The sequence below is a fragment of the Coregonus clupeaformis genome, chromosome 19, assembly GCF_020615455.1.
Source record: "Coregonus clupeaformis isolate EN_2021a chromosome 19, ASM2061545v1, whole genome shotgun sequence".
NCBI classification, from domain to species: domain Eukaryota; kingdom Metazoa; phylum Chordata; class Actinopteri; order Salmoniformes; family Salmonidae; genus Coregonus; species Coregonus clupeaformis.
In genome coordinates, this window is record NC_059210.1 from 55,124,149 (window position 1) to 55,137,891 (window position 13,743).

General features: G+C 42.1%; 1 protein-coding gene across 2 annotated transcripts in view; it reads left to right on the forward strand.

The window, feature by feature from the left end:
- Positions 1 to 13,743, forward strand: part of LOC121532287 (protein arginine N-methyltransferase 8-B) — a 56,324-nt gene that overhangs the window by 24,576 nt on the left and 18,005 nt on the right. For both annotated transcript variants that reach the window (XM_041838140.2, XM_041838141.2), the window contains 2 exons: positions 5,763 to 5,905; positions 6,141 to 6,228. In XM_041838140.2, the coding sequence (XP_041694074.1) occupies positions 5,763 to 5,905; positions 6,141 to 6,228 (231 nt within the window). The remainder of the gene's footprint in view (positions 1 to 5,762; positions 5,906 to 6,140; positions 6,229 to 13,743) is intronic.

Below are 13,743 nucleotides of genomic sequence, written 5' to 3' on the forward strand. Positions count from 1 at the left end.
TAAAATGAAGAGGAAATTGTTTTATTTAATCCATATTAGAATAAGGCTGTAACTTAACAAAATGTGGAAGAAATCAAGGGGTCTGAATACTTTCCGAATGCACTGTATGTGTAGACAGAGCGCATACTGACTGTAAAATTACTTTAAAGGTGAAGAAATGTATTCTCAAGAAGAGATACGTTTTTGCGGCTACAACAGTACTTTGAGCCCAGTATTCAGTCATCATTAAAGCGTAAAACTGATTTGGTCCGAATGTCAGAAACAACATGTTGTGTAAAGTGAATAGAAATGTTGAGCCGCACCAAGTTTTCCATGATACGCTGTACTCCTTGAAAAAGGATCTGAGCTCCTAGTGTGCGGCTCTCCTTTTCTCTTTCAAGTGGTCTACTCCGCTAGCCAGTACCTCGCCTAAACCGGTGTGCGTTTCTTTCACCTCCAGATTGCACTGTACTCCTTGTCATTATTGCATTAACCAAAAGCACCTCAGCCTAGCTTGAACAGAAAGGGGAATCTGTCACTCAACTGAGGGACTTGATCATCCAAAAAAGCTTTCCTTAGCCTAGGACACTTCAACAGGTGACTATCCCAGAACAAACTAAAGGAGCACTCTGTCTCTGCATAGATCTTTGTTTATTCACGGTACCAAACAGACAGGCTTGCATTTCGGCATAAGACGCCTTCAGCAGAGTTTGATAGACTCATTGGTTTGATCAGAGCTAACATATTTGTCTTTGTGTCATTTGTAAGCATAAGCACACTTACTGTACGGATGATCTTGGGTAAACGTGTGAAGGAAGCCAGATGGTGCTTTTGTTGTTTGTCAACTGGTGCGATAAGTTTGGAACAACACGCAACACAGGTTTTTCTCTGTGTAAGGGGGAGTCACACCATGCACAGGGCCTTTTGCAGGGGTGGATTTAGTGACTTGTCAAACAAATCAGTTCAAAAAGTAGGTTACCTTTGCACCTTCATCCAAAATAACAGTGCACTGTGCACCCCGCCAACTTTCTTTCAATTCGCAAGTGTCTGAAACTATCTCAATGGATAAAGCATCCGAGCGAGCGAAACAGCCCCCTCTGTCTTACTATATGTAGCCCCTGTATCTGATGCTGTCTGGCCTAAAAAGAATATGACATGCCATAATCCTTTGGTCCAGACAGTATCAGATACATGGGCTACACAAACATGTCCTGTGCCTCGACAACGATGGCAGTATTTTACTAAAGAAGTGTGTATTGTATCCCCCTAGAGTGTAAGGGCCCGGGGCTGGGTTTCTACTAAGCTAGCCTCTTCAAGAACCAGGCTTCCCTAATACGGGTAAGCCTGGGAAGTTTATGGCAGAAAAATTGCTAAATAGGGGTGGAGACCCGGTGTAAATCAGTGACGCCTCGCTACACGTCAAACCAATCAAATGCCTTGCTTGGGCGGAGTTCCAATAGTGCTCACTAGATTATTGTCGTCGGTACAACAGTGCGTGATAAATCTTTTTACAGTCTATGTTGAGGATGGTCAGGAAATCGTTGATTTAAAACACACTGACAGACATGATCAGTCTATAATTTTAATGGTAGGTTTATTTGAACAGTGAGAGACAAAATAACGACAAATAAATCCAGAAAATCAAAAGTTTTGAAAGCCAAGTTAACAAACAGATCACCGACCATTTCGAATCCCACCGTACCTTCTCCGCTATGCAATCCGGTTTCCGTGCTGGTCATGGGTGCACCTCAGCCACGCTGAAGGTCCTAAACGATAATATAACCGCGATCGATAATAGACAGTACTGTGCAGCCGTCTTCATCGACCTGGCCAAGGCTTTCGACTCTGTCAACCACCGCATTCTTATTGGCAGACTAAATAGCCTTGGTTTCTCAAATGACTGCCTCGCCTGGTTCACCAACTACTTCTCAGATAGAGTTCAGTGTGTCAAATCGGAGGGCCTGTTGTCTGGACCTATGGCAGTCTCTATGGGGGTGCCACAGGGTTCAATTCTTGGGCCGACTCTTTTCTCCGTGTATATCAATGATGTCGCTCTTGCTGCTGGTGACTCTCAGATCCACCTCTACGCAGACGACACCATTTTGTATACATCTGGCCCTTCATTGGACACTGTGTTAACAAACCTCCAAACGAGCTTCAATGCCATACAACACTCCTTCAGTAGCCTCCAACTGCTCTTAAACACTTGTAAAACTAAATGCATGCTCTTCAATCGAAAGCTGCTGGCACCCGCCCACCCGACTAGAATCACTATTCTCGACGGGTCTGACCTAGAGTATGTGGACAACTACAAATACCTAGGTGTCTGGTTAGACTGTAAACTCTCCTTCCAGACTCACATTAAGAATCTCCAATCCAAAGTTAAATCTAGAATCGGCTTCCTATTTCGCAACAAAGCCTCCTTCATTCATGCTGCCAAACATGCCCTCGTAAAACTGACTATCCTACCGATCCTTGACTTCGGCGATGTCATTTACAAAATAGCCTCCAACACTCTACTCAGCAAATTGGATGTAGTCTATCACAGTGACATCCGTTTTGTCTCCAAAGCCCCATACACTACCCACCACTGTGACCTGTACGCTCTTGTTGGCTGGTCCTCACTACATGTTCGTCGTCAAACCCACTGGCTCCAGGCCATCTATAAATCACTGCTAGGCAAATCCCCGCCTTATCTTAGCTCATTGGTCACCATAGCAGCACCCACCCGTAGTCTGCGCTCCAGCAGGTATATCTCACTGGTCATCCCCAAAGCCAACACCTCCTTTGGACGCCATTCCTTCCAGTTCTCTGCTGCCAATGACTGGAACGAATTGCAAAAATCTCTGAAGCTGGAGACTCTTATCTCCCTCATTAACTTTAAGCATCAGTTGTCAGAGCACCTTACCGATCACTGCACCTGTACACAGCCCATCTGAAATTAGCCCACCCAACTACCTCATCCCTATATTGTTATTTATTTTGCTCTTTTGCACCCCAGTATCTCTATTTGCACATAATCTCTTGCACATCTAGCATTCCAGTGTTAATACTAATTGTAATTATTTTGCACTATAGCCTATTTATTATAACTTGCTACATTTGCACACACTGTATATATATTTTCTGTTGTATTTTTTGACTTTGTTTTTTTACCCCATATGTAACTCTGTGTTGTTGTTTTTATCGCACTGCTTTGCTTTATCTTGGCCAGGTCGCAGTTGTAAATGAGAACTTGTTCTCAACTGGCTTACCTGGTTAAATAAAGGTGAAATAAAAAATTAAAACTGGGTGAAAGTGTTGTGGTCAGATGAGACCAAAATCTAGCTCTTTGGCATCAACTCAACTCGCCGTGTTTGGAGGAGGAGGAATGCTGCCTATGACCCCAAGAACACCATCCCCACCGTCAAACATGGAGGTGGAAACATTGTGTTTTGGGGGTGTTTTTTTGCTAAGGGGACAGAACCACTTCACCGCATCAAAGGGACGATGGACGGGGCCATGTACCGTCAAATCATGGGTGAGAACCTCCTTTCCTCAGCCAGGGCATTGAAAATGGGTCGTGGATGGGTATTCCAGCATGACAATGACCCAAAACACACGGCCAAGGCAACAAAGGAGTGGCTCAAGAAGAAGCACATTAAGGTCCTGGAGTGGCCTAGCCAGTCTCCAGACCTTAATCCCATAGAAAATCTATGGAGGGAGCTGAAGGTTCGAGTTGCCAAACGTCAGCCTCGAAACCTTAATGACTTGGAGAAGATCTGCAAAGAGGAGTGGGACAAAATCCCTCCTGAGATGTGTGCAAACCTGGTGGCCAACTACAAGAAACGTCTGACCTCTGTGATTGCCAACAAGGGTTTTGCCACCAAGTACTAAATCATGTTTTGCAGAGGAGTCAAATACTTATTTCCCTCATTAAAAAGCATCATATTTTTTTTTTCACTGTATTTGGGGAGTTTCTCCCATTCCTCTCTGCAGATCCTCTCAAGCTCTTGTCAGGTTGGATGGGGAGCATTGCTGCACAGCAGTTTTCAGGTCTCTCCAGAGATGTTCGATCGGGTTCAAGTCCGGGCTCTGGCTGGGCCACTCAAGGACATTCAGAGACATGTCCCGAAGCCACTCCTGCGGGTCGTTGTCCTGTCGGAAAGTGAACCTTCGCCCCAGTCTGAGGTCCTGACCGCCCTGGAGCAGATTTTCATGAAGGATCTCTCTGTACTTTGCTCCATTCATCTTTGCCTCGATCCTGACTAGTCTCCCAGTCCCTGCCGCTGATAATCATCCCCACAGCATGATACTGCCACCACAATGCTTCACCATAGGGATGGTGCCAGATTTCCTCCAGACGTGACGCTTGGCATTCAGGCCAAAGAGTTCAATGTTGGTGTCATCAGACCAGAGAATCTTGTTTCTCATGGTCTGAGAGTCCTTTAGGTGCCTTTTGGCAAACTCCAAGTGGGTTGTCATGTGCCTTTTACTGAGGAGTGGCTTCCATCTGGCCACTCTACTGTAAAGGCCTGATTGGTGGAGTGCTGCAGAGATAGTTGTCCTTCTGGAAGGTTCTCCCATCTCCACAGAGGAACTGTAGAGCTCTGTCAGAGTGACCATCGGGTTCTTGGTCACCTCCCTGACCAAGGCCCTTCTCCCCCGATTGCTCAGTTTGGCCGGGCGGCCAGCTCTAGGAAGAGTCTTGGTGATTCCAAACTTCTTCCATTTAAGAATGATGGAGGCCACTGTGTTCTTGGGGACCTTCAATGCTGCAGACATGTTTTTGGTACCCTTCCCCAGATCTGTGCCTCGACACAATCCTGTCGGGGGTCTACAGACAATTTTTTCAACCTCATGGCTTGGTTTTTGCTCTGACATGCACTGTAAACTGTGGGACCTTATATAGACAGATGTGTGCCTTTCCAAATCATGTCCAATCAATTACATTTACCACAGGTGGACTCCAATCAAGTTGTAGAAACATCTGAAGGATGATCAATGGAAACAGGATGCACCTGAGCTCAATTTCGAGTCTCATAGCACAGGGTCTGAATACTTATGTAAATAAGTATTGTGTTATTAGAAGCAGAGCTTAAGTGATAATGTTATGTTTTGTGATGTTGACCTTCTATGCAGTGGTGGAAAAAGTACACAATTGTCATACTTGAGTAAAAGTAAAGATACCTTTATAGAAAATGAGTCAAGTAAAAGTGAAAGTCACCCAGTAAAATACTACTTGAGTAAAAGTCAAAGTGTTTGGTTTTAAATATACTTAAGTATCAAAAGTAAATGTAATTGTTAAATATACTTAAGTATCGAAAGTAAAAGTATAAATTATTTAAAATTCCTTATTGGCACCAGATGGCACCATTTTCTTGGTTACGGATAGCCAGGGGCACACTCCAACGCTCAGACATAATTTACAAACGAAGCATTTGTGTTTAGTGAGTCCTCCAGATCAGAGGCAGTAGAGATGACCAGGGAGGTTCTCTTGATAAGTGTGTGAATTGGACCATTTTCCTGTCCTGCTAAGCATTCAAAATGTAACGAGTACTTTTGGGTGTCAGGGAAAATATATGTAGTAAAAAGTAAATTTTCTTTAGGAATGTAGTTAAGTAAAAGTAAAAGTTGTCAAATATATAAATAGTAAAGTAAAGTACAGTTACCCCCAAAAACGACTTAATAGAACTTTAAAGTATTTTTACTTAAGTACTTTACACCACTGCTCCTATGTTATCTTCACAGAGACCTAATGTGATTTGCTCCATTTTAATGGTTTGTAATGGTATGTCTTGCAGTTATCACCATCTTCAGGGGCAAGGTGGAGGAAGTGGAGCTGCCAGTGGAGAAGGTTGACATCATCATCTCAGAGTGGATGGGCTACTGTCTCTTCTACGAGTCCATGCTCAATACCGTCATCTTTGCAAGGGACAAGTGGCTGGTAGGTGTGCGTGTGTGTGTGCGTGCGTGCGTGCGTGCGTGTGTGTGTGTGCATGCACTGACCAGACATGCTAGCAGCGTGAACAATGCTCTAACCTCACTGACTTACCCAGGGATAAAAACCATAACCTGGCCTTGTGTTTGGTTCTTCTCACATGCAGCACAGCTGAGAAATGAGATGTCTTTGTGTGCAGGATTGATTGCAGGTTCTTTTTTTCTCCCCAAATTTTTAACAGAAACCCGGCGGTCTGATGTTTCCAGACCGTGCTGCACTGTATGTGGTGGCCATCGAGGACAGGCAGTACAAGGACTTCAAAATCCACTGTGAGTGTGTGTTTACTTGACCCTGTGCCCTCACACAAGTCCCGCTGCCCCTGACTGGCTCTCTATTCCCAGGGTGGGTCTTAACTGGCTTATATTTCTGCTTTGCTAATGAACTGTGAATGTAGAACAACCGCAGCACACACACAAAAGACACACACTTAAACATACACACGGCAAACACACTTAAACATACACAATATACTGGACACAGACAGACACACACACACACAGCATGCACGCACGCACACACATTAGTGTTGGTCATACATTTGAACTTTTCAAAGGCATAAGTGATGATCGATACAATATTACAAGTCCACAAGCCTCTCCATCTGAGTGCTAGCCCACACTAAAGCTCTCATGGAGGATTTGGTGGAATTGTTCATTCTTCATCTCAGCCCAGAGCCATGACAGAAAAACAGAGGACATGAAGCAGAACAATGGCCCATACCACCACACACACCCACTCCACATACATACAGTTGAAGTTAGAAGTTTACATACACTTAGGTTGGAGTCATTTAAAACTCGTTTTTCAACCACTCCACAAGTTTCTTGTTAACAAACTATAGTTTTGGCAAGTTGGTTAGGACATCTACTTTGTGCATGACACAAGTCATTTTTCCAACAATTGTTTACAGACAGATTATTTCACTTATAATTCACTGTATCACAATTCCAGTGGGTCAGAGGTTTACATACACTAAGTTGACTGTGCCTTTAAACAGCTTGGAAAATTGGCTTTAGAAGCTTCTGATAGGTTAATTGACATAATTTGAGTCAATTGGAGGTGTACCTGTGGATGTATTTCAAGGCCTACCTTCAAACTCAGTGCCTCTTTGCATGACATCATGGGAAAATCAACAGAAATCAGCCAAGAGCTCAGAAAAACAATTGTATACCTCCACAAGTCTGGTTCATCCTTGGGAGCAATTTCCAAATGCCTGAAGGTACCACGTTCATCTGTACAAACAATAGTACGCAAGTATAAACACCACGGGACCACGCAGCCGTCATACCGCTCAGGAAGGAGACGTGTTCTGTCTCCTAGAGATGACCGTACTTTAGTGCGAAAAGTGCAAATCAATCCCAGAACAACAGCAAAGGACCTTGTGAAGATGCTGGAGGAAACAGGTACAAAATTATCTATATCCACTGTAAAACGAGTCCTATATCAACATAACCTGAAAGGCCGCTCAGCAAGGAAGAAGCCACTGCTCCAAAACCGCCATAAAAAAGCCAGACTACGGTTTGCAACTTCACAAAATAGATGGCATCATGAGGAAGGAAAATTATGTGGATATATATATTGAAGCAACATCTCAAGACATCAGTCAGGAAGTTAAAGCTTGGTCACAAATGGGTCTTCCAAATGGACAATGACCCCAAGCATACTTCCAAAGTTGTGGCAAAATGGCTTAAGGACAACAAAGTCAAGGTATTGGAGTGGCCATCACAAAGCCCTGACCTCAATCCTATAGAGAATTTGTGGGCAGAACTGAAAAGTGTGTGCGAGCAAGGAGGCCTACAAACCTGACTCAGTTACACCAGCTCTGTTAGGAGGAATGGGCCAAAATTCACCCAACTTATTGTGGGAAGCTTGTGGAAGGCTACCCGAACCATTTGACCCAAGTTAAACAATTTAATGGCAATGCTACCAAATACTAATTGAGTGTACGTAAACTTCTGACTCACTGGGAATGTGATGAAATAAATAAAAGCTGAAATAAATCATTCTCTCTACTATTATTTTGACCTATCACAATCTTAAAATAAAGTGGTGATCCTAACTGACCTAAGACAGGGATTTCTTACTAGGATTAAATGTCAGGAATTGTGAAAAACTGAGTTTAAATGTATTTGGCTAAGATGTATGTAAACTTCCGACTTCAACTGTACATACACACACACATACACCACCATTAGGGAATTACACACCAACACAATACTCTGAGACAGCGAGCTCCTTAGGCTTCCAGAAACCCAGACCACATGACTGAGTGCTGAGTAGTCGTCCAGCCAGTGCTGTTTCTCTTTCTCAGCCGTGTGCAGTGAGAGGTTTTGGTGAAAGCAGAGGTAGAGGTAGAGGATGAGTGGGGGACAGTGTCCATATTTGGCCCAGTCTGGTTCCAACAGACAGATGGCTGTTGATGTCTTTTGGGAAAGGATGGCATGCCTGATCACTTAGTGCTATAAAATTATGTTCTGTCATTATGAAAACAGGGTCGTATTCATTAGGGCATATCATAGCAAAACATTTTGAAACTGAAAATGGAAATTAGCATTTGTTATTGGACAAAGTCAGATAGTCCCTCCCTGTTTCAGTCCATGTTCTTACATTTGCTGGAATACTAACCAGGACTTAACTACTTCAGTTTTATGGCCTAATGATGCACAGCTGAGGTGCGACCTGCTCATTATTCCCTCCTCATCCTGTTGTCACACTTAAGTGGTTCCACTTTAAAAGGACACATAAAGATGCTTACACACGCTATCTTTTTTTAAATGATTATTTTTAAAAATATTAACACATGCCCTAATGAATACGACCCCTCTTTGGAGGACACAAATATCTTATTTTTTTTTTACTGCTTTTTTGCTACGTATACAGTGCATTCGGAAAGTATTCAGACCCCTTGACTTTTTCCACATTTTGTTACGTTACAGCCTTATGCTAAAATGGATTAAATAAATAAAAATCCTCATCAATCTACATACAATACCCCATAATGACAAAGCGAGAACAGGTTTTTAGAAAATTCGCAAAATTTATTTTATAAAACAACAACAGATACCTTATTTACGTAAGGATTCAGACCCTTTACAATGAGATTTGAAATTGAGCTCAGGTGCATCCTGTTAACATTGATCATCCTTGTGATGTTTCTACAACTTGGAGTCCACTTGTGGTAAATGTAATTGATTGGGCATGATTTGGAAAGGCACACACCTGTCCGATATAAGATCCCACAGTTGACAGTGCATGTCAGAGCAAAAACCAAGCCATGAGGTCGATGGAATTGTCCGTAGAGCTCCGAGACAGGATTGTGTCGAGGCACAGATCTGGGGAAGGGTACTAAAAAAAGTCTGCAGCACTGAAGGTCCCCAAGAACCCGATGGCCAGTCTGACTGAGTTCCTCTGTGGAGATGGGAGAACCTTCCAGAAGGACAACCATCTCTGCAGCACTCCACCAATCAGGCCTTTATGGTAGAGTGGCCAGACAGAAGCCACTCCTCAGTAAAAGGCACATGACAGCGTGCTTGGAGTTTGCCAAAAGGCACCTAAAGGACTCTCAGACCAAGATTCTCTGGTCTGATGAAATCAAGATTGAACTCTTTGGCCTGAATGCCAAGCGTCTCTTCTGAAGGAAACCAGGCACCGCTCATCACCTGGCCAATACCATCCCTATGGTAAAGCATGGTGGTGGCAGCATCATGCTTTGGGAATGTTTTTCAGCGGCAGGGACTGGGAGACTAGTCAGGATCGAGGGAAAGATGAACGGAGCAAAGTACAGAGAGATCCTTGATGAAAATCTGCTCCAGAGCGCTCAGGACCTCAGACAGGGGCGACGGTTCACCTTCCAACAGGACAACCCCCCTAAGCCCACAGCCAAGACAATGGAGGAGTGGCTTCGGGACAAGTCTCTGAATGTCCTTGAGTGGCCCAGCCAGAGCCCGGACTTGAACCCGATCGAACATCTCTGGAGAGAACTGAATAAGCTGTGCAGCGATGCTCCCTATCTAACCTGACAGAGCTTGAGAGGATCTAAAGAGAAGAATGGGAGAAACTCCCCAAATACAGGTGTACCAAGCTTGTAGCGTCATACCCAAGAAGACTCAAGGCTGTAATCGCTGCCAAAGGTGCTTCAACAAAGTACTGAGTAAAAGGTCTGAATACTTATGTAAATGTAATATTTCCGTTTTTTATTTTTAATAGATTTGCAAAAATGTTTAAAAACCTGATTTTGCTTTGTCATTATAGGGTATTGTGTGTAGATTGATGAGGGGGGAATTGTTTAAATCAATTTTAGAATAAGGCTATAACGTAACAAAGTGGAAAAAGTTAAGGGGTCTGAATACTTTCCGAATGCACTGTACATATTACAATTTCTAACAAATTGAAAATGAAACTTAGTTTAAAGTATCACCCTTTCTTAAACAAGCCATACAAAGCTGGTTACAATTTCCATTTTATCCTCCAGAAAAGATAGAACAAATATTATAAGAAATATTATGGTTAAACTAAAATATATTGATAAAAAAAATGTTATTCATGGGAAAAAATGTTTAATTATTATATATATTAATTCTATTTTGAATAGAAATGGTGGAGTTATGTCACATATGCAGCTATCGAAAATATATGGGAATGCTCAATCCAAAGTTACAACCAACTGATTGCAGCATTACCGCAAAAATGAAGGAGGCACGTGGAAGGGGGAGAAGGTAGAGAACTTGTTTGTCTGCCATATATTAAAGATACGACTTGGCTGAAAAGGATTGGCATAAATAGAAAAACATACCAGTTTCATTTGAGGATTTTTTTTTTTTTTTTTTTACAGCTGCGCCATACAGGTTGCAAAAGAAATGGGAAGAGATTTTCGATATACTGATTCCATAGCATATGGTATATGAACTGATACGAAAAACAACACTTGATTCAACACTTGAGTTTTTCAATTTTAATTATTATACAAAATTGTTGCCATCAACAGAATGCTATATATATGGGGCATACAACAATCTCAGCTCTGTAGATTTTGCTGTGAAGAGACAGAATCACTAGATCATTTATTTTGGTATTGCTCCTATGTAGTTTGTTTCTGGTCACAGGTTCAGTAACGGTAAAAAAATCACAACATTGACTTAAAATTAACCTTACAGATAGCAGTGTTAGGCGATTTGGAAAGCCATAGTTAATCAACCAATAATATAATAATACTTGTAGATAAGGTTTTCATCATTAACTCACGATCTGTGGATACTATGCGATTAGAAAGGTTCAAAAATAATGTAAAACAGCACAATTGAAAAATACATGGCGCATGGAAACCAAGCGAGGGTGGTCAACGGTGATAGGTGGGATGGGCTGAGAGTGGCTGAGGGGTGAGATTAAGAGCTTTTGTTCAGTAATGTATTATTGTTATGTGATTGCTGTGTGTATAAGTACCATGTATGTAAAATGTATGTATAAAATGTATATGTAAAGTGTGATATGTAAAATGTATGTACAGGGCATTCGGAAAGTATTCAGACCCCTTGACTTTTTACGTTACAGTTTACCCTCATCAATACCCCATAATGACTAAGCAAAAACTGGTTTTTTGAAATGTTTGCAAATGTATAACAAAAAGAAAACTGAAATATAACATTTACATAAGTATTCAAACCCTTTACTCAGTACTTTGTTGAAGCACCTTTGGCAGCGATTACAGTCTCGAGTCTTCTTGGGTATGATGCTACAAGCTTGGCACACCTGTATATGAGGAGTTTCTCCCATTCTTCTCTGCAGATCCTCTCAAGCTCTGTCAGGTTGGATGGGGTGCACAGCTATTTTCAGTTCTCTCCAGAGATGTTCGATCGGGTTCAAGTCCGGGCTCTGGCTGGGCCACTCAAGGACATTCAGAGACTTGTCCCGAAGCCACTTCTCCATTGTCTTGGCTGTGTGCTTAGGGGGGTTGTCCTGTTGGAAGGTGAACCTTCGCCTCAGTCTGAGGTCCTGAGCGCTCTGGAGCAGGTTTTCATCAAGGATATCTCTGTACTTTGCTCCGTTCATCTTTCCCTCGATCCTGACTAGTCTCCCAGTCCCTGCGGATGAAAAACATACCCACAGCATGATGCTGCCACCACAATGCTTCACCGTAGGGATGGTGCCAGGTTTCCTCCAGACGTGACGCTTGGCATTCAGGCCAAAGAGTTCAATCTTGGTTTCATCAGACCAGAGACTCTTGTTTGTCATGGTCTGAGAGTCCTTTAGGTGCCTTTTGGCAAACTCCAAGTGGGCTGTCATGTGCCTTTTACTGAAGAGTGGCTTCCGTCTGGCCACTCTACCATGAAGGCCTGATTGGTGGAGTGCTGCAGAGATGGTTGTCCTTCTGGAAGGTTCTCCCATCTCCACAGAGGAACTCTGGAGCTCTGTCAGAGTGACCATCGGGTTCTTGGTCACCTCCCTGACCAAGGCCCTTCTCCCCCGATTGCTCAGTTTGGCCGGGCGGCAGCTCTAGGAAGAGTCTTGGTGGTTCCAAACGTTTTCTGTTGAAAAATAACGGAGGCCACTGTGTTCTTGGGGACCTTCAATGCTGCAGAAATGTTTTGGTACCCTTCCCCAGATCTATGTCTCGACACAATCCTGTCTCTGAGCTGTACGGACAATTCCTTCGACCTCATGGCTTGGTTTTAACTCTGACATGCACTGTCAACAGTGGGACCTTATATAGACAGGTGTGTGCCTTTCCAAATCATGTCCAATCAATTGAATTGACCACATATGGACTCCAATGACGCTGTAGAAACATCTCAAGAATTATCAATGGAAACAGGATGCACCTGAGCTCAATTTCGAGTCTCATAACAAAGGGTCTGAATACTTATGTAAATAAGGTATTTCTGTTTTTATTTTGAATAAATTAGTAAAACATTATAACCTGTTTTCGCTTTGACATTATGGGTGTGTAGATTGATGAGGAAATTGTTTTATTTAATCCATTTTGGAATAAGGCTGTAATGTAACAAAATGTGGAAAAAGTCAAGGGGTCTGAATACTTTCCGAATGCACTGTATAAAGGCAAAAAGGCAATCTTTGAACAAATGATGAGCCTTTCTTAATAATCTATTGGAGAACCAGTTCGGGTTTAAGTATAACTTATGTATGAGTGAAGCTTTTAGTGAGAGGTTTAATGCTTTAATATTTAATAATTTTAGCCTCCCAAACTCCTATTCATTATATAAATAGGCACGTTTAATTTTGTCTGGCTTAGCATTTCAAATAAAGTAAAAACATTTTTTGCTCTTATGATTTACAAAACGAGTCATCTGGAGTAGGCAGCGCCATTAGTAAGTAAGTAAACTGTGATAGGACCAATGATGATTTAATCTTATCTATTTTTGCAAACTTTCTATTAAAATTGATTGTGGTAAGTTAATTTATATTTTTTGAGATATGAATACCAAGTATGTCTACTTCACCATCCACCCATTTTATTGGTAAACTACAAGGTAGTGTAAACATTGTCTTTTAACGATCCAACACGTAATATGGTACAAATCAAATGTTATTAGTCACATTCGCCGAATACAACCGCTGTAGACCTTACCGTGAAATGCTTACTTACAAGCCCTTAACCAACAATGCAATTCAAGAAAGAGTTAAGAAAATATTTACTAAATAAACTAAGGTAAAAAATAATAAAAAGTAACACAATGAAATAACAATAACCAGGCTATATACCTCGTTATCATAATTAGGTTTTAGAGAGGCTAGAACAGTGATCAAGATCTTCAATGAGACTGTGCTGG